This window comes from Neoarius graeffei, chromosome 10, assembly GCF_027579695.1.
Source record: "Neoarius graeffei isolate fNeoGra1 chromosome 10, fNeoGra1.pri, whole genome shotgun sequence".
Classification (NCBI taxonomy): Eukaryota; Metazoa; Chordata; class Actinopteri; order Siluriformes; family Ariidae; genus Neoarius; species Neoarius graeffei.
The window spans coordinates 26,687,533-26,713,074 of NC_083578.1; the positions used below are offsets into that span (position 1 = coordinate 26,687,533).

The 25,542-nt window shown below is 42.0% G+C and overlaps 1 protein-coding gene across 1 annotated transcript in view; it reads right to left on the reverse strand.

The window, feature by feature from the left end:
- LOC132892994 (transketolase-like) overlaps positions 1-24,260 on the reverse strand; it is a 43,544-nt gene extending 19,284 nt beyond the window's left edge. The window contains exons 1-8 of the mRNA XM_060931651.1: positions 24,042-24,260; positions 18,505-18,622; positions 14,002-14,115; positions 11,366-11,463; positions 7,962-8,153; positions 7,282-7,400; positions 3,299-3,492; positions 1,239-1,403 (exon numbers count right to left, since the gene is read on the reverse strand). Coding sequence (XP_060787634.1) covers positions 1,239-1,403; positions 3,299-3,492; positions 7,282-7,400; positions 7,962-8,153; positions 11,366-11,463; positions 14,002-14,115; positions 18,505-18,622; positions 24,042-24,148 — 1,107 coding nt within the window. The 5' untranslated portion in view covers positions 24,149-24,260. The remainder of the gene's footprint in view (positions 1-1,238; positions 1,404-3,298; positions 3,493-7,281; positions 7,401-7,961; positions 8,154-11,365; positions 11,464-14,001; positions 14,116-18,504; positions 18,623-24,041) is intronic.
- Between the last annotated feature and the right edge of the window lie 1,282 nt (positions 24,261-25,542).

A 25,542-nucleotide genomic window follows, 5' to 3' on the forward strand; every position in this document is an offset into this window, starting at 1 on the left:
CGGTAGTGTACATATCGTGAAAAATTAGGTGACACTTTTCTGAAATATTATGGGGTTTTTTTAATTAAATATTTTTGTTTTTTAATAATATTTACAAACTGACTGGAAGCAGCTGTTAAAATTTTGTACCAAATCTTTAAAATTGCATTTTCCCCCTCCTTTCATAGCATTTATATACATATCATAGTATATAATGTGTATCGTAAGCTTCCTGATTCATGGTTCGATATTTGTCATATTGCCTACCCATACTTTCCACTTACTACTGTTTCAAACATCAAATTTCTCTATAATCATGTACCTATGTATAAAGTCATAAGGTGACTATTTTACACAAAGAGCTTCAAGGAGCTGAGCTACAGTTTGTATTTATCAAGGTTGCACTGTGAGAGCATGCAACTCATTAGCATGCAACTCATTTGTACTGTGTGTGGAATCTGGTCTCGTTTATTAAGCTGAATATGAATGGATTCATGAGAATTTACACACAAACGCTGGTACTGATGATACCTTCGTGCTCGTTTTAGTTGTGTCGAGCCTTTTTCTTTTGACCTCGCTTATATTATGCTGGATGGACGACACCGAATTCACCCCTGTAATTTCTCTTTATATTTTGGACTTTTCAGGCGCTGTCACTGTGGTAGAAATGCTGATCAATGATGTTTTATTCTCATGTGTGTGAGTTACAAGTACGTCTGCCTTAGAGAAATTCTTTTTTTTGGCCATTTTGTCCTTTTCACTCTGTGCGTGTGGCCTTTTCGAGGATTTTGTGGGCATCACCAAATGCAAATCAGCTGAGGCATGCACATTGTGATTGCCATTTCCCAACATACACACACAGCATTTAAGAAACTTTTGTAAATTTTGTAAATATAAATGCAGTATTTATATTTAGTTTGGATTATGCAAAGATTTACACACAACCTTCCTCAAAGACTGATGAATGAGGCCCATCATCATCATCATCATCCCAGCTAACATTTGAGAGATTAGAAATAAAGCTGTTAGCCTTCTCGAATATTTTTCCAAAACTATTAAAAGAGGCAATAATTTATTATCGGCGACTAAATTCGGGAAGAAACCCCCCCCCCCCCCCCCACTCTTTTCTAAATCTTGTACTTTGACGTAAATTAAAGGAGTTTTACTTTAACGTGACGGGAGACACTAAAGCTGTACCTCAACTTTTGTTTACATGAGTAATTGTGAGAATTTGAAACAAAGGTTCTGTAGTTGCATACCATATTCTGCTCTGCGATGTAGCACTCCACATAGCGGTTAGGAAATTCATTTTTGAAGAGCTCGGAAAAGGTGGAATTCTTTGTGTCTGCGTCCATGACAACAACACGCTCGTTGGCTCGACCGAGTTTCGTAAGAGCCAGTCCATACGCCTTCCTCGTAGCGATCTGAAAGACGAATAAGCCACAGTTCTTTCAGCAACCTTCTGTTAGTATTTATTCATGTGGATATGTAAATCCTTGATGCCAAGTGAAGGAATATAGTGTGGAATTTCTGCACATTCAAATATACATATAAAATGTGTCATTAAACTAGTTAGATTTATTTGTGCCAAAAGAAAATTTGAAGAGGTTTGTCTGTAAAGTCGAAGAGACCCACCCTGCTGAGTTCACACCACCTACAGTCGGAGGAAAATGTTTGTACACCCTTTGGAATTTTTTACATTTCTGCCTAAATTGGTCATAAAACATCGCCTGAACTCTCCAGCAATCTTAAGAATGAACAAACAGTGTCTGCTTGAACTAAAACCACTCAAACAATTACGTTATCATATTTTTATTGGCCATAAGATGGAAATATTGACAGGATAGGGAGGCATAAGTAAGTACACCCTTAGCTAAGGCTCATCCAAGAGCTAATTAGATGATTAAACAATTTGACTCAGGTGTGAGCCAACCTGATGTCCAATCACTGAGGTGTGTCGTAAGCTACCCACCCCACTGGAAAACCAGTTAAAAGGTGTGTTTTGATGAGAGGCATGTTCTGTGCATCATGCCTCGCTCAAAGGAGCTGTCTGAAGACTTAAGACACAAAATAATTGATTTGTATAAAGCTAAAAAGGGTTACAAAACCATCTCTAAGACCCTTGGTGTTCATGTGTCTACAATTAGAAAAATTGTGTATGAATAGAGACAATTTGGAACGGTTGTTACTCTGCCAAGGAGTGGCCGCCCTGCGAAGATCACTCCAAAGGCACTGCGAGTCATGCACAAATGAGTCATGAGGTAAAAAAGAATCCAAGAGTGTCCGCTGAAGACTTGAGGAAATCACTGAAACATGCAGACATCTCTGTGGACACATCTACTATAAGAAAGACACTGAACAAGAATGGGATTCATGGGAGAAGGCCACGGAGGAAGCCATTGCCGTCCAGAAAGAACATTTCTGCTCGTTTGGAGTTCGCAAAAAAGCATTTGGATGCTCCTCAGCGCCACTGGAAAAACATATTGTGGTCTGATGAAACCAAAGTTGAATTGTTTGGGGGGGAACACACCACATCATGTGTGGAGGAAAGTCGGTACAGCACACCATCAGCAAAACCTCATCCCCACCGTCAAGTATGGCGGCGGTAGCATCATGGTGTGGGGGTGCTTTGCTGCCTCTGGGCCTGGACAACTGGCTATAATCAATGGGAAAATGAATTCTCAAGTATATCAAGATATTTTGCAGAAAAACCTGAGGCAATCTGTCAAAAAGTTGAAACTCAAGAGAGGATGGGTCCTGCAACAGGACAATGACCCTAAACACAGAAGCAGGTCGACATTAGAATGGTTTCAGAAGAACAAAATTCACATTCTGGAATGGCCCAGTCAAAGCCCCGACCTCAATCCAATCGAGATGTTGTGGCATGACCTCAAGAAAGCCATCCATTCCAGGCATCCCAGGAATCTTGCTGAATTGCAACAGTTTTGCAAAGAGGAATGGTGCAAGATTTCTCCTGATCGTTGTGCCCGTCTAGTCTGCAACTACAGGAAACGTCTGGTTGAAGTTATTGCAGCCAGAGGAGGGTCAACCAGCTACTAAATCAAAGGGTGTACTTACTTATGCCTCCCTATCCTGTGAATAATTCCATCTTATGATCAATAAAAATATGATAAAACGCAAATGTTTGGGTGGTTTTAGTTCAAGCAGACACTGTTTGTTCATTCTTAAGATTGCTGGAGAGTTCAGATGATGTTTTATGACCAGTTTAGGCAGAAATGTAAAAAATTCCAAAGGGTGTACAAACATTTTTCTCCGACTGTAAATATTGGGTTTTGGCTTATGAGTTTCTCAGCTATACCTTCTCTCCGAGTTTGTAGCTGGGTTCGCTGGGCATGTGGATGTTTTTCAGGCTGACGGGAGGTGCATCTTCAGTTGGTGTAAGAGGAGAAAGCTTGCTGTTGCATGTAATCTGACTTTGTAGCTCCTTTATTACACTCTCAGCCATGTCCTTAGACAGGGGTTTACCGTGCCAACCCATCTTATCCTCTGTGGCTATAATATACACAAACACACATCTATAGATTTGCTGCAAAGCAGCCAGAATGCAAAGGTGAAGGTGTTTAACAGGTCAGTATTATGTGCCTTTTTTCTTTTTAAGACTATACAATACAGATCAAAATCCCACTATCTGGCGTCACCAAGAAGAGCCTGGGTTCCCTTTTTTCTGGTTTTTCTCATGGCTTCTTCCTCATATCATAAACAGAGCTCATTAGAGGTCTTTGGTTTGCTTGTTAGGGAGAGACATGTACAGTGGTGCTTGAAAGTTTGTGAACCCTTTAGAATTTTCTATATTTCTGCATAAATATGACCTAAAACATCATCAGATTTTCACACAAGTCCTAAAAGTAGATAAAGAGAAGCCAGTTAAACAAATGAGACAAAAATATTATACTTGCACATTTATTTATTGAGGAAAATGATCCAATATTACATATCTGTGAGGGGCAAAAGTATGTGAACCTTTGCTTTCAGTATCTGGTGTGACCCGCTTGTGCAGCAATAACTGCAACTAAACGTTTCCGGTAACTGTTGATCAGTCCTGCACACCGGTTTGGAGGAATTTTAGCCCATTCCTCCGTACAGAACAGCTTCAACTCTGGGATGTTGATGGGTTTCCTCACATGAACTGCTCGCTTCAGGTCCTTCCACAACATTTCCATTGGATTAAGGTCAGGACTTTGACTTGGCCATTCCAAAACATTAACTTTACTCTTCTTTAACCATTCTTTGGTAGAACAACTTGTGTGCTTAGGGTCGTTGTCTTGCTGCATGACCCACCTTCTCTTGAGATTCAGTTCATGGACAGATGTCCTGACATTTTCCTTTAGAATTCACTGGTATCATTCAGAATTCACTGTTCCATCAATGATGGCAAGCCGTCCTGGCCCAGATGCAGCAAAACAGGCCCAAACCATGATACTACCACCACCATGTTTCACAGATGGGATAAGGTTCTTATGCTGGAATGCAGTGTTTTTCTTCCTCCAAACATAATGCTTCTCATTTAAACCAAAAAGTTCTATTTTGGTCTCATCCGTCCACAAAACATTTTTCCAATAGCCTTCTGGCTTGTCCACGTGATCTTTAGCAAACTGCAGACGAGCAGCAATGTTCTTTTTGGAGAGCAGTGGCTTTCTCCTTGCAACCCTGTCATGCACACCATTGTTGTTCAGTGTTCTCCTGATAGTGGACTCATGAACATTAGCCAATGTGAGAGAGGCCTTCAGTTGCTTAGAAGTTACCCTGGGGTCCTTTGTGACCTCGCCGACTATTGCATGCCTTGCTCTTGGAGTGATCTTTGTTGGTCGACCACTCCTGGGGAGGGTAACAATGGTCTTGAATTTCCTCCATTTGTACACAATCTGTCTGACTGTGGATTGGTGGAGTCCAAACTCTTTAGAGATGGTTTTGTAACCTTTTCCAGCCTGATGAGTATCAACAATGCTTTTTCTGAGGTCCTCAGAAATCTCCTTTGTTCATGCCACGATACACTTCCACAAACATGTGTTGTGAAGATCAGACTTTGATAGATCCCTGTTCTTTAAATAAAACAGGGTGCCCACTCACACCTGATTGTCATCCTATTGATTGAAAACACCGGACTCTAATTTCACCTTCAAATTAACTGCTAATCCTAGAGGTTCACATATTTTTGCCACTCACAGATATGTAATATTGGATCATTTTCCTCAATAAATAAATGACCAAGTATAATATTTTTGTCTCATTTGTTTAACTGGCTTCTCTTTATCTACTTTTAGGACTTGTGTGAAAATCTGATGATGTTTTAGGTTATGTTTATGCAGAAATATAGAAAATTCTAAAGGGTTCACAAACTTTCAAACATCACTGTAGGTTTTGTATGATGTAGTGTATATTGAGGTATTTCACTCACGTGACCAAGTCATGTGATGCTGCCATTTTGGACGGCACGGCTCGAATCAGTTTGAATGCGAGGAAGGCGACAAACGAAAAACATAAAAGAAAAAGGAGCGAGATGCAGAAAACACCTTCACTATCCAGCGACGTAGGGCATTTACAGGGCGAGCAGAGGGAGAGGTATTTGCAAAAATTGAGGTTAGCAGGCTTAGAGAACGACGTTTACCTGCTTCCACCAGGATTGTTCACTGACGTACGGAAGTACACGAAGCCCTCGTCTTTACCTGACTTCGGCCCACATGATCTGTATACCTATGTCGTTAAAAACCCATCGCCATACACAGGTATTGATCTGAAAGCGTATAAGAGTTTGGATGCCTACAAATATTTTGTGTCAGGCTGGGTAACATGCCTACATCAGCGGGTCGTCCCTGGAGCCGGTGGTCGCCATCTGATTACAGCTAAGGTTTGTTCACATTTTCATTTACTTTCGGTCCTCAGGATAAACAAAATGTTATTAAATGTCATTGAAATAACTTCTTAGTCTGTTGAGACATGGCCCGTTATAAATTTGCTGTTACCAGGCAATGACCAAGAACTGTATTATTAGGGTCGGTGTCTGTGTTGTAGCAGTGTACTAGCAGCTAGCTGTTAGCACTAGCTAATGTCAACAACATCATAGCTAGTATGTTACTGTAGCAATGTTTACGTTCAGTCATTTGGATGACTGTTAAAACCTTTCAGTCTCAAGTTTTTCCTTTACTGGATTTACTAGTTTACTGAGCTAGCGCGCTCGGCCAAACCGGGAGCCATCGCGCGCTCTCCGGCCAGGCCGGGAGCCATCGCGCGCTCTCCGGCCAGGCCGGGAGCCATCGCTCGCTCTCCGGCCAGGCCGGGAGCCATGGCGCGCTCTCCGGCCGGGCCGGGAGCCATGGCGCGCTCTCCGGCCGGGCCGGGAGCCATGGCGCGCTCTCCGGCCGGGCCGGGAGCCATGGCGCGCTCTCCGGCCGGGCCGGGAGCCATGGCGCGCTCTCCGGCCGGGCCGGGAGCCATGGCGCGCTCTCCGGCCGGGCCGGGAGCCATGGCGCGCTCTCCGGCCGGGCCGGGAGCCATGGCGCGCTCTCCGGCCGGGCCGGGAGCCATGGCGCGCTCTCCGGCCGGGCCGGGAGCCATGGCGCGCTCTCCGGCCGGGCCGGGAGCCATGGCGCGCTCTCCGGCCGGGCCGGGAGCCATGGCGCGCTCTCCGGCCGGGCCGGGAGCCATGGCGCGCTCTCCGGCCGGGCCGGGAGCCATGGCGCGCTCTCCGGCCGGGCCGGGAGCCATGGCGCGCTCTCCGGCCGGGCCGGGAGCCATGGCGCGCTCTCCGGCCGGGCCGGGAGCCATGGCGCGCTCTCCGGCCGGGCCGGGAGCCATGGCGCGCTCTCCGGCCGGGCCGGGAGCCATGGCGCGCTCTCCGGCCGGGCCGGGAGCCATGGCGCGCTCTCCGGCCGGGCCGGGGGCCATCGCGCGCTCTCCGGCCGGGCCGGGAGCCAGCGCGCGCTAGCTCAGTAAACTAGTAAATCCAGTAAAGGAAAAACTTGAGACTGAAAGGTTTTAACAGTCATCCAAATGACTGAACGTAAATATTGCTACAGTAACATACTAGCTACTGTTGTTGACATTAGCTAGCTTGCCGTCCAAAATGGTGGACACCGGGGCGTCACGTGACCCTGTGACGTCAGGTGAAATACCTCAATAGCATACAGTGACCATTACAGCAGTGTAGGAACAACATGATAAGTTGATGGATAGTTTCGAGAAGTTTACATATAATTCATGTTGGACATTAAAATATATATAAACTGTGTTCTCTGTACACATGTACACTCTCTCCGTCTCTCTTTCTGTACGTGTGTGTTATACCTGATATGCCTTTGCCCTTTAAGGTTTGGGCAACAATGACAGTGGGCTGGTCATGGGGTTGACACAGAGCCTTACAAAGTTCCTCCACACTGTGGCCATCCACAATGATAGCATGCCATCTACACACACACACACACAAACGAAATAAGATGTGTTTGAGAAACTCTGAACAGTGCAGAGCTGTAGCCTCTCACAATTCTTAGTACATTTTCCTGTGTCCAAATTAAATATGATATACAAATTCAGGACAACAAGGTACTGAGAAAAATGGAACAAAAACAAACATAACCAATAAAACAAACAAGCTGACAAACAACACAGCTGATTAAAGTCTCAGATTTTGTTCCCCAGTTATTCAACTTAAAACATATTATTCCATAGCTATGATGAATCAGTCAGTGGAACTAAAAGGAAAGGTGCGTATTTATGCGTGCAAGTCTGCACCTGCTAATGTGTACTGAGAGTTTAAGGGATGTTATATGCATTATTTATGTTATGTTTGTTTTGTTATGCATTAATTATGTTATTATATTGTCTTTCTGTTATCAGCCGCATGTATAAAGTGTCTTCAATCCGGGTGGACCTGGAGCCTTTCCCAGCACGCTGCAAGTGGAAATACACACTGGATGGTACGCCAAGTTATCGCATGGCACCATGCACGCATGCATGTACACACTCACCCAAAGCCCTCGCAGCGTTTCTTGTACTTCTCCATCTGGTGCTGTAGGGGTGCGGGATCACTCTGGCCAAGGCGGTTGATGTCCAGAATGGCCACCAAGTTGTTCAACTGATAGAAGGAAGCAAAGGCCATGGCCTCCCACACCGAGCCCTCAGACAGTTCACCATCACCCAGCAAGCAGTACACTCGGTAACTACACCACCAAAGATGGAGAAAGAAATACAAGTAAACAAATAAAATTAAATCCAAAATGCTGGGAATGTATATTTTATAATCTCACAGAGCAGCAGCCTGCACTTTAGAATAATGTGTATTTAAGTTTAAGGAAATGAAAAGCAAAATTCATTTCAAACGTCATTAAAATCAAGAAGTTTGCTTATTTTTTATATACTAAATGGTTTTACATGGTTAGAAATATACAAGATATATATTATCATATCAATATAAATATAAATCATGTTAGCTTTATTTCCATATGTATCATGCTGATATGCTTAGAAATATAGATAGAATCAGGTTTTAAAGTGTCATAAGGAGGTAACAAACAAGGAAGAAAGAAAGAAAGAAAGAAAGAAAGAAAGAAAGAAAGAAAGAAAGAAAGAAATTAGATGCTTTGGAATGATCACGGTTGAATGGTTTTTAATGACATCGCAGTCATATTTCCAGGCAAATAGACATGTTTGCCGACATATTATGAAAAACCTTTTCAGTGCTTGTGCACATACTACATTTGGGTATCTGGAGTCCCTACTAACCCACAAACTCTGAAATAAAGCAACTCAGTCAGTTTCTTTTGGGCTGCCCATTTCAGAAAACGTGCTTCAACAAGCCGTTTAGATTCTGCTCCCCTTTTGATGTCACAAGGGGAGCTTATTATATTATATTATATTATGCCATCCCCTCATCTGAGCATCTCCACTAATGGCTTGAAAACCACCTTTATTTATGAATATTCATGATGAAAGTGCTACCTGATTGCCTGGTGGAAGGGGAGGGTTGGGCGAGCAGTGGCTCATTATCATTTAAAGGAACAGGCACTCAAATCAGTCGTTTTGAACAGGACTGTTTAGACAGGGTGAGAAGGGAGCTGTGGTGCTTTATCCTTATGGTATTTTGACCAAAGCATGTCACAGACATTTCATTCAAGACGTCAGGGAGCTGTGTCAACTTGTGAAAAAGGAATAGATCACCTTTAACATAGTGTGATTAGACCGAATATTGAGCATTATCATGCGCACATGCCATGAAAAGAAAAGGCTGACTCTGCCACTTCGACACACACACACCTGGCAAGACAAAACACACCCAATAGCACTTGGGTGGCCAACCCGCAGCTCGCGAGCCGCATGCGGCTCTTTGCCCGGTGTCATGCGGCTCTTACGTTCATATCGAAGTTTGTGTTTGTGGTTTTTTTTTTATGTGCATGTGCGCTTTGCTTGAGTTCAGTATGGTATTTTCGTCAAATACATCTTCGCTTTGCTTGGGTATATTACGGTATTTTCAAGTCATGTCAAATGCGCATGTGCGTGAGATAATCGCTAAGTTTTTGGGCAAGGTGTATCTTGTGTCAAGTAGCCTCTCAAAATGGCAATGAAAAAATGCACAGCAAAACGAAAATATGAAGACGAACATAGGACATTTTTAACAGAGTGGGAGAGTTTATACTTTTTTGTTGAACGTAATGGCAAGCCATTCTGCCTTATATGTCAGTCGTCATTAGCTCATTTCAAAGCTTCCCGCCTCCCTGAATAAGCAAGGAGCCAGATATGCAACACTAATTGAAAACCTGCACGAAAGCTTTGTAACCCGGTTCCGTGATATACTATACAACTGAAAAGGCCACAGGTTACGTTCCTCGTCGACCCATTCAATGCGGAGATGGACTGTTTGAAAGCCCCGCTTGTCACAGATGAGGCTGCGGCTGAGTTGGAGATGATCGATCTTCGTGAGGAAGACCAACTGAAACCTGTTTTGAGGGAAGGCACCATTGAGTTTTGGAAAAGTGTGCCATTGGAAAAATACCCGAACGTGAAACAGGCTGCGCTTAAGATACTGTCAATGTTTGGGTCAACATACGTCTGCGAGTCTGTGTTCTCTACCATGAAACATGTGAAGTCAAAGCATCGTTCTGTTCTGACTGAAACCCATGTGAAAGAACTGCTTCGAGTGGCAACGACGGAATACAAGCCAGATTTGAAGAGGATTGTTCAAGGCAAGGAATGTCAGAAGTCCCACTAAGCAACATGCATAGTAAGTGCACACGATATTGATTGCTGTAAATGACTGGCCTGTGGTATTAGTACTGACTGAAGGAGTAAATTTCTCTCATGTTGGTATGTGACATTTACTATTAATCTGGCTGAGCAGAGGTGCGTGCTTGAGCGTGTGTGTCTGTGAGGGAGAGAGAGAGCGAGGGGGGTCACATGTATGGTACACATGTGCGGTCATGTGTATGGTGTGGCTTTTTTTTGGTAATGCCATGAGTCCCACTAAGCAGCATGCATAGTAAGTGCACACAATGTTCATTGTTAAAAATGACTGGCCTCAGCCTGTGGTCTTAGTACTGTAGGAGTAAATATGTTGGTGTGTGACATTTACTATTAATCTGGCTGAGCAGAGGTGTGTGTGTGTGAGAGAGAGAGAGGAAGAGATGGGTGATGTTCGTGTGCCCATGTGTATGATGTGGCTCTTTGCGGTAATACAGTAAAAAATGTGGCTCTTGGTCTCCAACTGGTTGGCCACCCCTGCAATAGCAAAACACACGTGATTTTGTAGATGTAAAATGAGTAAGTGATTAACATTTGAACAGACTACATAAGCACTGACTATAATCCTATAGATGATAAACTGTAATATGTTTAGATATCTAGTATAGATATCAGATGTTATCAGATATGGTTATGGCTGTACTTTAGTGATGCCAGAAAATCAATATTAACCTTGTCCATCACATTCGGCATCATTGTAGGCAATTAGGATATTTGATGCAAAACATGGACTTGTGAACGAACTTTGGGGGTGGCCAAGGGGAAAACAAAGAATAAATCGACAGAGAACTGATGGAGGATACTGAAAAGGAAGAAAAGATGAAGGCAGTGAGAATGACAGCCAACCATAGAAAAAGTGCAGGGGTGGGCAGGATTTCTCCATTAGCATCTTATCAGAGCTGAAGAATTGACAGAATGCTGAAATGCACAGAGGATAAAAGGCAATATGGAGACAGACGAGGAGGCAAATGCAAAAAAAAGCACACAGAACATTGAGCTCACATCAAGACTGAGTGAAAAGGTTTAATCATTTCTACAGTTACACTGGATTTTCTTGAGAATATGGTTCATGTTTATCAATGTATACTTCCTGAATGTGAGCTAGCATTAGTAGTACTTCATGTATATTGTTTTATACCTCGCCTTGTCAAAGTATTTTCCAGTATAGGCCATTCCACATGCAGCACCGAGTCCTTGCCCAAGAGATCCTGTGGCCACATCCACAAATTGCTGTTTCTATTTAAAAAACAAACACACAGATAGACATTTGACTCTCTCTTTCGACAATTTTCAAGCTTTAACATCATCACGACATTCTATAATGAGCCTGAGATTACATACATTCCAATATAACATCAAAAATCTGCAACATACAGTTAGGTCCATATATATTTGGACACTGACACAAATTTTGTTTTTTTTACCTGTTTACTGAAACATACTCAGGTTATAGTTATATAATGGACATGGACATAAAGTCCAGACTTTCAGCTTTCATTTGAGGGTATCCGCATTAAAATTGGATGAAGGGTTTAGGAGTTTCAGCTCCTTAACATGTGCCACCCTGTTTTTAAAGGGACCAAAAGTAATTGGACAGTTGACTCAAAGGCTATTTCATGGGCAGGTGTGGGGAAATTCCTTCGTTATGTCATTCTCAGTTAAGCAGATAAAAGGCCTGGAGTTGATTTGAGGTGTGGTGCTTGCATTTGGAAGATTTTGCTGTGAAGAAAACATGCGGTCAAAGGAGCTCTCCATGCAGGTGAAACAAGCCATCCTTAAGCTGCGAAAACAGAAAAAACCCATCCGAGAAACTGCTACAATATTAGGAGTGGCAAAATCTACAGTTTGGTACATCCTGAGAAAGAAAGCAAGCACTGGTGAACTCATCAATGCAAAAAGACCTGGACACCCACAGAAGACAACAGTGGTGGATGATCGCAGAATAATTCCCATGGTGAAGAGAAACCCCTTCACAACAGCGAACCAAGTGAACAACACTCTCCAGGAGGTAGGCGTATCAATATCCAAATCTACCATAAAGAGAAGACTGCATGAAAGTAAATACAGAGGGTTCACTGCACGGTGCAAGCCACTCATAAGCCTCAAGAATAAAAAGGTTAGACAAAAAGACTTTGCTAAAAAACATCTAAAAAAGCCAGCGCAGTTCTGGAAGAACATTCTTTGGACAGATGAAACCAAGATCAACCTCTACCAGAATGATGGAAAGAAAAAAGTATGGCGAAGGCGTGGTACAGCTCATGATCCAAAGCATATCACATCATCTGTAAAACATGGCGGAGGCAGTGTGATGGCTTGGGCATGCATGGCTGCCAGTGGCACTGGGTCACTAGTGTTTATTGATGATGTGACACAGGACAGAAGCAGCCGGATGAATTCTGAGGTATTCAGAGACATTCTGTGTGCTCAAATCCAGCCAAATGCAGCCAAACTGATTGGTCGGCGTTTCATAATACAGATGGACAATGACCCAAAACATAAAGCCAAAGCAACCCAGGAGTTTATTAAAGCAAAGAAGTGGAATATTCTTGAATGGCCAAGTCAGTCACCTGATCTCAACCCAATTGAGCATGCATTTCACTTGTTAAAGACTAAACTTCAGACAGAAAGGCCCACAAACAAACAGCAACTGAAAACCGCTGCAGTAAAGGCCTGGCAGAGCATTAAAAAGGAGGAACCACAGCGTCTGGTGATGTCCATGAGTTCAAGACTTCAGGCAGTCATTGCCAACAAAGGGTTTTCAACCAAGTATTAGAAATGAACATTTTATTCACAATTATTTAATTTGTCCAATTACTTTTGAGCCCCTGAAATGAAGGGATTGTGTTTAAAAAATGCTTTAGTTCCTCACATTTTTATGCAAATCATTTTGTTCAACCCACTGAATTAAAGCTAAAAGTCTGAACTTCAACTGCATCTGAATTGTTTTGTTCAAAATTCATTGTGGTTATGTACAGAACCAAAATTAGAAAAATGTTGTCCCTGTCCAAATATTTATGGACCTAACTGTAAATGTGCAGTTTGTGTCTCTTACACCACTGCAATTTGCCAATGATGAGTTCTTGTTGTGGCATGTTCACGAGACAACTTAGTTCCTGTTATCACTTACATTATAACAATAAACAGTGGTTCCCTCATCAACTTATCTTTCTTTTGCTCTCTCTTTAACTTAATAAGAAAAAAAAAAATCAGATTGTCATGTTACCGAGAAATTGCAATGTATAAAGTTCTCTGTAATAAACCACTACAAAATCACAGACACTTGAAACTTCTTCCACAAACATGAAATAAATGTCTCTTAACAGAAAGCTTTGCCATATCTGGTTATCCCTCATCTTTTTTGTTACTCCATCATGATTCACTGTCTATTCATTCTCCTCTTTTTCTATCCTTCTCTGTCTTTCCCATGAATCCTGCCAACCTCCAAAGTTCATTCACTTTCTGCATCAAATGTTCTGTCTACAATGTGATGTCCTCTTTCTACATAAACAAACATTCTTTATTTAGGTTTATTTATTAAAATAATTTATTTGCAATGTTTTCTAAGTTATGATTACACTTACCGTTAGATTTATCGTTAGATTAGAATACATAGAAAATTATCATGACACGCTAAAGCTAAGACTTCATGTATCATAATGAACATTACAGTATTTTGTAGGGAAATGCTTATTTTAATTTCTATCATACTAATTAGCTAGGGAAGGAAAAAAAACCAGTCTATTGTGGAATTTCCTGTATTTGTATTTTGCTTACTGGAACTGGGTGGCCTTCTAGGATGGAGTCAATCTTTCGGAGGTTAAGCAGCTCGCTCTCTTGGAGGAAACCTGCTTCTGCCCAGGCAGCATAAAGCACTGGAGCAGCATGACCCTTAAACACAGACACACACAAAGCCCAGATGATATATAATACCACATAGTACATATTGGTATAATTTTATATATATATATATATATATATATATATATATATATATATATATATATATACACACACACACACATATATTTTATATATATATATATATATATATATATATACATATATATATATACACACACACACACATTTATTTTCTACTTCAAAGGAAAATTCCGGGATTTTTTTGACCTGGGCCCCATTTTTATATCCCTTTGGGTCTAAATATTTATGAGGGACAAAAATGATTGAAATCAGTCCAGTATTGGAGTTAAAATGCTCTAACCAGCAACTGCAAAATGGCTATATAATGCAATCCTATGGGGCAATCATCCATGTCAAACTAAACCACTTCTTTTCACAACTGACAGGTTAAATTACAGTGCCTTGCAAAAGTATTCATACCCCTTGAACTTTTTCCACATTTTTCCACCTTACAACCACGAACTTAAAAGTTTTTGATTGAGATTTTATGTGATAGACCAACACAGAGTAGCACATAATTGTGAAGTGAAACGAAAATGATAAATGGTCTTCAAAATTTTAAACAAATAAAAATCTGAAAAATGTGATGTGCATTAGTATTCAGCCCCCCTGTGTCAATACTTTGTAGAGCCACCTTTTGCTGCAATTACAGCTGCAAGTCTTTTGTGGTACCGTATGTCTCTACCAGCTTTGCACATCTAGACACTGAAATTTTTGCCCATTTTTCTTTGCAAAATAGCTCAAGCTCAGCCAGATTGGATGGAGAGCGTCTGTGAACAGCAATTTTCAAGTCTTGCCACAGATGCTCAATGGGATTTAGGTCTGGACTTTGACTGGGCCATTCTAACACATGAATATTCTTTGATCTAAACCATTCCATTGTAGCTCTGGCTGTATGTTTAGGGTCATTGTCTTGCTGGAAGGTGAATCTCCTTCCCAGTATCAAGTTTTTGCAGCCTCCAACAGGTTTTCTTCCAGGATTGGCCTGTATTTAGCTCCATCCATCTTCCCATCAACTCTGACCAGCTTCCCTGTCCCTGCTGAAGAAAAGCATCCCCATAGCATGATGCTGCCACCACCATGTTTCACAGCGGGGATGGTGTGCGCAGGGTGATGAGCAGTGTTAGTTTTCCGCCACACATAGTGCTTTGCATTTAGGCCAAAAAGTTCAACTTTGGTCTCATCTGACCAAAGCACCTTCTTCCACATGTTTGCTGTGTCCCCTGCATGGCTTCTTATGCCTGTCTTTCAACAATGGCTTTCTTCTTGCCACTCTTCCAAAAAGGCCAGATTTGTGGAGTGTACGACTTATAGTTGTCCTGTGCACAGATTCTCCCACCTGAGCTGTGGATTTCTGCAGCTCCTCCAGAGTGATCATGGGCCTCTTGGCTGCTTCTCTGACCAGTACTCTCCTTGCTCGCTCTGTCAGTTTAGGTGGACGGCCATGTCTTGGTAGGTTTGCAGTTGTGCCACACTTTTCCCATTTTTGAATGATGGATTGAACAGTGCTTCTTGAGATGTTCAGAGCTTGGGATATTTTTTTATAACCTAACCCTGCTTTAAACTTCTCCAGAACTTTATCCCTGACCTGTCTGGTGAGTTCTTTGGTCTTCATGATGCTGTTTGTTCTTCAGTGTTCTCTAACAAACCACTGAGGCCTTCACAGAACAAGTGTATTTATGCTGAGAGTAAATTACACACAGTAGGACTCTATTAACTAATTAGATGACTTCTGAAGGCAATTGATTGCACTGGATTGTATTTAGAGGTATCAGAGTACAGGGGGCTGAATACTAATGCACACCACATTTTTCAGATTTTTGTTTAAAATTTTGAAGACCATTTATCATTTTCGTTTCACTTCACAATTATGTGCTACTCTGTGTTGGTCTATCACATAAAATCTCAATAAAAAACTTTGAAGTTTGTGGTTGTAAGGTGGAAAAAAGTGAAAAAGTTCAAGGGGTATGAATACTTTTGCAAGGCACTGTACATGTAGGCTAGTAAACCATTTTTGTGTCGGTAGGTCACGTTGGCCCTTTCTGCCAGTTACCACCACAAGTATATTTAAGATCTGTGAGAAGTACTGTTAATTTTTTTCACTCCATGCTGTTTCTGTTGTTGTCACATGTTGATGGTGCAACTGACCCATACACCTGTTAAATGATTGGCTGTTAATGTGTCATTCGTAGCACGCTCCATTATCAAGGGATATGATAGGCTGGTTATGAGCCAGGGCAGGAGCACACAACCGAACTTTGCATATTCATCATGTACTTTTCTATCAATTTGCATTTAATGCATTTATGTTAAACTATCAAACATTCTATTGGACCATTTTCTTATTGCTATTGATGAAGTGTCTATCAATGGTACATATTGCTATCATTTTATTGCCCAGACCTAAGTGTGTATCTCCATTTTGGCATATTACTACAGTGACGTGGCCACTCTGATGGCTTCAGCCTAGAGCCCTGCACTCCCGTGGTTGTCCCGCGGGACCCACCGCAAAGCAGTGCGGCGCAGGACAAATTTTGAAAGCTCACTGCGGGCGCGGGCGGGACCGGAAGTGCACATATGCAGGCGCGGGCGGGAGCGGGAGTGCACATATGCGGTGCGGGGGGGAGCGGTGATAAGCTGCAGTCCCGCTAACTAAAAACGTGTTTGAAATAAAATTTATAAATTATTAATTTATGTCTATCATATATAATTTGTGCTGGATATTTTATTTGGTATTAATAAAAAAATTTTAAGATGCCTAAATTTGCAGACAGAGTCAGATTGCCAGATTGAGTGAGGAATAGCATCTTAAATTTGCCATTGATCACCCTAACGGGAAATTCTTTGATCACTCTAATGACTCGCCGTTCACACCCAGCTAGCAAGAGAACCATGAGTGAAGTGATTTATTGCTTGCGTTAGTCTACAACTCTAATCAGAGAGACAGGTTATACAGTGACGGTAGGCTTGACTCAATGCTATCCCAGAAATCCTTCCTGTAATATGCAAATTTGGCTGTCCAATCAGAGGCGGCCAAATTTGCATATTACAGGAAGGATTTCTGGGATAGCATTGAGTCAAGCCTACCGTCACTGTGTAACCTGTCTCTCTGATTAGAGTTGTAGACTAACTCAAGCAGTACATCACTTCACTCATGGTTCTTTTGCTAGCTCTGCTTTGCAATAAAAAACAAAACAAAACACATTGGTACAAAGCAAGCCCATTCACTTTTTTATGCTGATCAGAGAATTACATTGGTTTCTCATGTGACAAAAATGTGCGATTCGCGATTAAATATTCTAATCGCTTGACAGCACTAATTATTATTAGACTACATGCTGAATTCAGAAACAAGGTAAATAATAACAAACGTGAACATGAGCTGTAGATATTTATGCTCAAATCCACTCAAAGTAGGGGGCGGGGCACCATCACGCTGTGTCAAGACAAGAACTTTCCTGAGAAATAACGCAAACGTCTGCATCATGCGGGATTTGCAGGCGGGAGCGGGACAAAATATGGCAGGCGCGGGCGGGAGCGGGACTGAAAATCATAATTCTTTGCGGGCGCGGGTGGGACTGCACAATGCGGACGCGGGCGGGAGCGGGACTGAAAAATCCGACCCGCACAGACCTCTACTTCAGCCATCAAAGTCTCTTGGGAACATTACAGTAGTGGTTTCCCATTGCCTTCTACTGGATTATTATGGAGGTTTTCTCCTCTCAACCATTTGCCACCAATCAGCCTAACCTGCATGTCTTTGGACTGTGGGGGAAACCAGAGCACCCGAGGAAACCCACGCAGACATGCAAACTCCACACAGAAAGGCCCTTGCCAACCACTGGGCTCGAACTCTGAACCTTCTTGCTGTGAGGTGACAGTGCTAACCGCTACACCACCATGCCGCCATATACTCGCCATTTTGACAACGCGTGTCAAGTCAGCAGGAAAACACAATTTTGTTGGGGGTTGCACCATTTTTTGATAAGGTGATTGTCTACACCACACACCTAATCTGTTTTCATTCAAAAGGATGCACTGTTTCAAAAAATGGATGCAATCTGCCTTAACTAGTTTGTCACGTCTGGACTAGTGTTTACTTTCATGTACACAGTGTGATGCAGCCCTATCAGGTTATCTAACACGGCTCCAGCAGAGAACATAACACCTGAACAGCATGAACCTGCTTGTTTTGGAAACTATGCTTACAAAGAGAGAGATTTACTCAAATGATCAGTTAATGTGGAGGATTTTTTTTGCATATTTTGAGTCTGTGAATTGAACTTGGTGTTCTATACAATGTTAATTGTATATGTTTATAATCAATTAGCTGCAACAGAGAAACGTGCCCATTACCTTTGACAGAACAAAGCGGTCATAGTTGGGATTACGCGGGTCACCAGGTTTGTATTTCATGGTGTGGAAGAAGAGCACAGACATGATCTCTGCTGCACTGCAACATGATGTTGGATGCCTACAGAACATAAAATAGACAAAAGATTACACCCTGATGCTACTCGCACACAATTTAATACACGAACATACCGTGTTCAACTAAAAAAGGTGTGCAAACACACAACACAAACAAAGTAAAGTCACCAGAAATGGATTCTAAAAGCTTAAAACATGCAAGTATTGTATAATAGGCATTAATCGATTTGTTAAGTATAAGCAAGCTTTGCTAAAATGTGTTGGCACTAGTCTGCCTAATTATGGAGAAAGTTTCTCAAAATTCTGTGATGCCTGGCTGTGTAAAATTATAGACATAACTATTATATAATATAGTTATAATATAGACAGAAGTGTTTTACTGGGAAATATGCCACTTGCATTTTTCATACGCACTACATCCAGGACATGGAGAACTAGAACCGTGACATAAATCACTATATGCCACTCATAAGGAAATCGATGAATTGTTCTGATAATGTTTTTGTATTTTTTGTTCATGAATGTGCCTAAAAATAAAAGAACATCACATGTTGGCTTGAAGATATGAAGTTTATCTTCCCATGTTGAAAACCCTCACATTTTTCATATGAAATACCTCACGGATCTGAGTGAAATATATATACGTTATTTACCAGCTGGGAGGTCCGCATCGTGAAATACCGTGACTGAGGTCTTGAAAGTACTGAGCGAGGCCCTCTGGGCCGAGGTCAGTATTCAAGGCCGAGGTCACGGTATTTCACCATACGGACCGACATTAAGCTGGTAAATATTTATTTTTTTCTTTACCAAATTCTAACAGAAAACGAGAGCGCCCGAAAGAGAAAACTGAGCCAAGGCAACATTTTGAATCCTCATTTATGGCTATAATGCAAATTGCTTTCCCCTCGGTATACAACTGCACTTCCATGGCAGGAAAAAAAAAAAAAAAACTACATTTTGCCGCCTATGTAGTCCCCTATTTATACAAATAGAAGTCATTCAGGATTCAGCCATGTTTTTGCTCAGCATTAGCAAGTTACAGGTTTTTAGCTTTCTCCTGAAATGTTTTCTTTAATTTTGTCTTCCTCAGGGTAGTAAAACTCGCTTTTGCTGTGAACACTGTCGTTATCGCTATCCATGCTGTAAAATTAATGCTATTCTCCTGAGAAATGTGAAAATAAATGTTGACAAAAATTGCTACTATGTTGTTGTTGTGAATGAGCGAGTCGCCAGAGGTCCGTAACCGGGCTCTGTACCGTAGGATACGGACCCGCTCGCCAGCCAATCAGTGCGCAGGATTTAGACCGTGAAAAAAATAAGAAGCATTATGTTTGGAGAAAGGAAAACACTGCATTCCAGCATAAGAACCTTATCCCATCTGTGAAACATGGTGGTGGTAGTATCATGGTTTGGGCCTGTTTTGCTGCATCTGGGCCAGGACGGCTTGCCATCATTGATGGAACAATGAATTCTGAATTATACCAGCGAATTCTAAAGGAAAATGTCAGGACATCTGTCCATGAACTGAATCTCAAGAGAAGGTGGGTCATGCAGCAAGACAACGACCCTAAGCACACAAGTCGTTCTACCAAAGAATGGTTAAAGAATAAAGTGAATGTTTTGGAATGGCCAAGTCAAAGTCCTGACCTTAATCCAATGGAAATGTTGTGGAAGGACCTGAAGCGAGCAGTTCATGTGAGGAAACCCACCAACATCCCAGAGTTGAAGCTGTTCTGTACAGAGGAACAGGCTAAAATTCCTCCAAGCCGGTGTGCAGGACTGATCAACAGTTACAGCAAATGTTTAGTTGCAGTTATTGCTGCACAAGGGGGTCACACCAGATACTGAAAGCAAAGGTTCACATACTTTTGCCACTCACAGATATGTAATATTGGATCTTTTTCCTCAATAAATAAACGACCAAGTATAATATTTTTGTCTCATTGGTTCTCTTTATCGACTTGTGTGAAAATCTGATGATGTTTTGGGTCATATTTATGCAGAAATATAGAAAATTCTAAAGGGTTCACAAACTTTCAAGCACCACTGCGTGTAGCTACCATGAACTGGAGAAAGTAGTTTGATATGTGCTACAGACTTCAGAGAAATAAAAGTTCAGGGTTTTTTTTCCCCCCTGATGTTATTCCTCATAAAATTGTTTGTGTTCAGAGTTACACATAGCCAATTTTTCTAAGCTTTCTGAGGGTCAAAAGATACCCCACCGAGTACAGTATGAGGTGTTGTTTGAATTTAATAGAATACCATCATCATGAGTACTGCAACTTAAAAAAAAAAAAAAAAAATTTGTTGTGAATGTAATACCGTTACCGAAGAACTACCCATATATACAGTTAAAGATCGAACCGTTGACTAGTTTATAACTTACCGTATGCCCAAGAAATGTTTGAAATGCGTGCAATAGCTAATAAAATAACAGTGTTTGTCTACTTTTACACTCGTATACATGTGTGATTTCAGCTACGAAATGGAGAAAAAGTGAAAGAAATGTGACGAAACAAATAAAAATATATGACAAACACGTCGTGTCCGTTTTACACCGTTTTTCCAAGAGTTCCGGTTTAAACCGGTTTCCAGCCAGACCAGGTGTGTGTGAGAACCTCGATGCGCACGTGACCAGAGCTTCAGATGCACGCGCGGCACAATGGGCAAGTGCACGTGCTGCAGCTTTACAGTCACAGCAGCACACACACTCCTGCACCATCACACCATAAACACACTCCTGCACCATCACACCATAAACACACTCCTGCACCATCACACCATAAACACACTCCTGCACCATCACACCATAAACACACTCCTGCACCATCACACCATAAACACACTCCTGCACCATCACACCATAAACACACTCCTGCACCATCACACCATAAACACACTCCTGCACCATCACACCATAAACACACTCCTGCACCATCACACCATAAACACACTCCTGCACCATCACACCATAAACACACTCCTGCACCATCACACCATAAACACACTCCTGCACCATCACACCATAAACACACTCCTGCACCATCACACCATAAACACACTCCTGCACCATCACACCATAAACACACTCCTGCACCATCACACCATAAACACACTCCTGCACCATCACACCATAAACACACTCCTGCACCATCACACCATAAACACACTCCTGCACCATCACACCATAAACACACTCCTGCACCATCACACCATAAACACACTCCTGCACCATCACACCATAAACACACTCCTGCACCATCACACCATAAACACACTCCTGCACCATCACACCATAAACACACTCCTGCACCATCACACCATAAACACACTCCTGCACCATCACACCATAAACACACTCCTGCACCATCACACCATAAACACACTCACACACTCCTGCACCATCACACCATAAACACACTCCTGCACCATCACACCATAAACACACTCACACACTCCTGCACCATCACACCATAAACACACTCACACACTCCTGCACCATCACACCATAAACACACTCCTGCACCATCACACCATAAACACACTCCTGCACCATCACACCATAAACACACTCCTGCACCATCACACCATAAACACACTCCTGCACCATCACACCATAAACACACTCCTGCACCATCACACCATAAACACACTCCTGCACCATCACACCATAAACACACTCCTGCACCATCACACCATAAACACACTCCTGCACCATCACACCATAAACACACTCCTGCACCATCACACCATAAACACACTCCTGCACCATCACACCATAAACACACTCACACACTCCTGCACCATCACACCATAAACACACTCCTGCACCATCACACCATAAACACACTCACACACTCCTGCACCATCACACCATAAACACACTCACACACTCCTGCACCATCACACCATAAACACACTCCTGCACCATCACACCATAAACACACACACTCCTGCACCATCACACCATAAACACACACACACACACCTGCACTCTCACACCATAAACACACACACACACACACACACACACCTGCACTCTCACACCATAAACACACACACACTCCTGCACTCTCACACCATAAACACACACACACACACACACACACACACACACACACACAGGCTTGTTGAGGCACATTATGAGTTTCGAACATATACACATCAGGGTAGATAGTATGTAAACCTCTATGTGCACACGCATGAGCCTCAAGTCTGATGCTAAGCTGAGAGAACTTCTCAAATTTACATCTGGAGCTTTATTTCTGATTAACTACATACACAAGTACTCCACAATGAGCAGAAGAATGACTTCTGGGACATCTTCAATTTAGGATTGATGCATTAGAAATGTATCCGAGAGAGAGAAGAAACCTTTATTGTCACATGCACACTTCAAGCACAGTGAAATTCATCCTCTGCATTTAAGTCAAGTCAACTTTATTGTCAAATATGCTATACATGCTCGACATACAGCACAGATGAAATTTCAGTCCTCTCCGACCCACGGTGCAAACAGGCAATGCGATAAATAAAAAATAGAATAATTGAAATAAACAATACAATCAGTATGAACACTAGATAAGAACTAGACAGACAAAATAAACAATAAGGCATGGGGCAGACAGTGCAAACAGGCAATGCAATAAATAAATAGAATAATTGAAATAAATACAATCAGTATGAACACTCTAGATAAGAACTAGACATAGACTAAACAAGACGGCATAAGGGCAGACAGTGCAAACAGGCAATGCAATAAATAAAAAATAGAATAATTGAAAATAAACAAACAGTATAAACACACTATAAGAACTAGACATAGACTAAATAAACTAGACATAGACTAGAACAATACAAACAGTATAAACACTAGATAAGAACTAGACAAACTAAAACTAGACAGACTAAATAAACAATACAAACAGTATAAACACTAGATAAGAACTAGACATAGACTAAATAAACTAGACAGACAAACAATAGAAACAGTATAAACACTAGATAAGAACTAGACATAGACTAAATAAACAATACAAACAGTATAAACACTCTAGAACTAGACATAGACTAAACACTCATATATACACACAAATTGGAGCAAAAAAAAAAAAAAAAAACAGTTAAGGGTACTTGAGGTATAGCAGGTAAACATGAAATAAGCAGTATAAACAATAAACTTATAGCTGTTAACCCATCTGAAGCAGTGAACACACAAAAACAGAGCAGTGGGCAGCCACACACCGGAGGGCAGTCAGGGGTTATGTACCTTGCTCAAGGCCACCCCACATTAACCTACTATAGGGGAAACCCACGCAGACATGGGGAGAACATGAAAATTCCACACAGAAAAGCCCTCGCCGGCTTCTGGGTTCGAACCCGGAATCTTCTTGCTGTGAGGCGACTGTGCTAACCACTACACCACCGTGAGAGAGAGAGATTGTACGCTGTATGTCTCTTACCCGCTGCCAGCTGCAGTGGTCGCCTTTATGGAATTGACTCGAAGTCGGTTCGAGATGTTTCTCAGCAGTTGCAGTGTTTGTTTATCTAGTTTGTGATCGTCCTCCATGATGGAATTCTGTGTATAAAATTGTGCAATGGAAAGGGTGAAAAATAAATGAAGGTGGTGGTGTCTGTGTGCGTTTATATGCAGCTGTGTGTGTGAGAGAGAGAGAGAGAGAGAGAGAGAGAGAGAGAGAGAGGGGGCGTGGATAGAGATACACACAGTGGGCGGGGAGGCATATACTAATGAGTCTCAACCAATTAGAATATCGTGAAAAAGTTCAATATTTTCCATCAGTTATTTAAGAAGCTGAAAAGTTAATCATATATTCTAGGAACCATTAGACGTAAACTAAAATATGTTTCAAGCATTTTTCTATTTTAATTTTGATCCTTATGGCCTACAGCACAAAAAACAACCCTTCAAAATATTAGGAGTATTTCATTTTGAGTTTGAGTAAGACAGTATAAAATCTCTCTCTGTCTAGTTCAGTACACGCAACCCAGTGTTGTAGTCGAGTCACTAAACCGAGTCCGAGTCTAGTTTCAAGTCCAAGTCATGACAGAAAATTTCAAGTCGAGTCCGAGAACAAGACTCCAACCGCACCATTTGACAGTGTTGTTGCTGCCTTTATGTGAAACCGTCTCTGCTACTGTGTTGGACAAACGTTACCCATACCGGCGAGGGCCTTTCTGTGTGGAGTTTGCATGTTCTCCCCGCGCCTGCATGGGTTTCCTCCGGGTGCTTCGGTTTCCCCCACAGTCCAAAGACATGCAGTTAGGTTAATATGGGACGGCCTTGGGCTGAGGTGTCCTTGAGCGAGGCACCTAACTCCCAACTGCTCCCCGGGCGCTGTTAGCATGGCTGCCCACTGCTCTGGGTATGTATGTGCGCTCATTGCTCACGTGTGTGTACATGTGTGTTCACTGCTTCAGATGGGTTAAATGCAGAGAGGAATTTCACAAGTGTGTGATGAATAAAGTTGTGCTTTCTTTCTTTTCTTTAGTTAATAGGCTACAGATAAGAAGCTTGTTCATTACTCAGCAAGCCCCATCCACCATCAACAGGGTAAATAACATGAGAAAGGGTTAACACTAGCTAGTTCATCTGTCAGCAAGCAAACCCCGCTATCAACAGAGCAATGAACATACATGTAGTGTGTCACTTACTTCTCTGGATGTCGTCTTGCCAAATGACGATTGAATTTCGAGGTTGTCCCCGTCGTCTCCCCGATAGTTCTTCTACATATGGAACACGTAGCAGTGCATTTTTTCCCCACTGCACGAGAAGTCTGTATAAGCAAAGCGGACAATCCTAGGGACGTTCTCTCCAGGCATTTTAGCACCATTAACGTTAGTTTGTTCCTGAACATGACATAGGAACAGGTGAATGTGCATTCTCTTGCACGAAATTAGTACAAAAATGAACGTAGATATAAATATATCTTATCCCAAATTAGA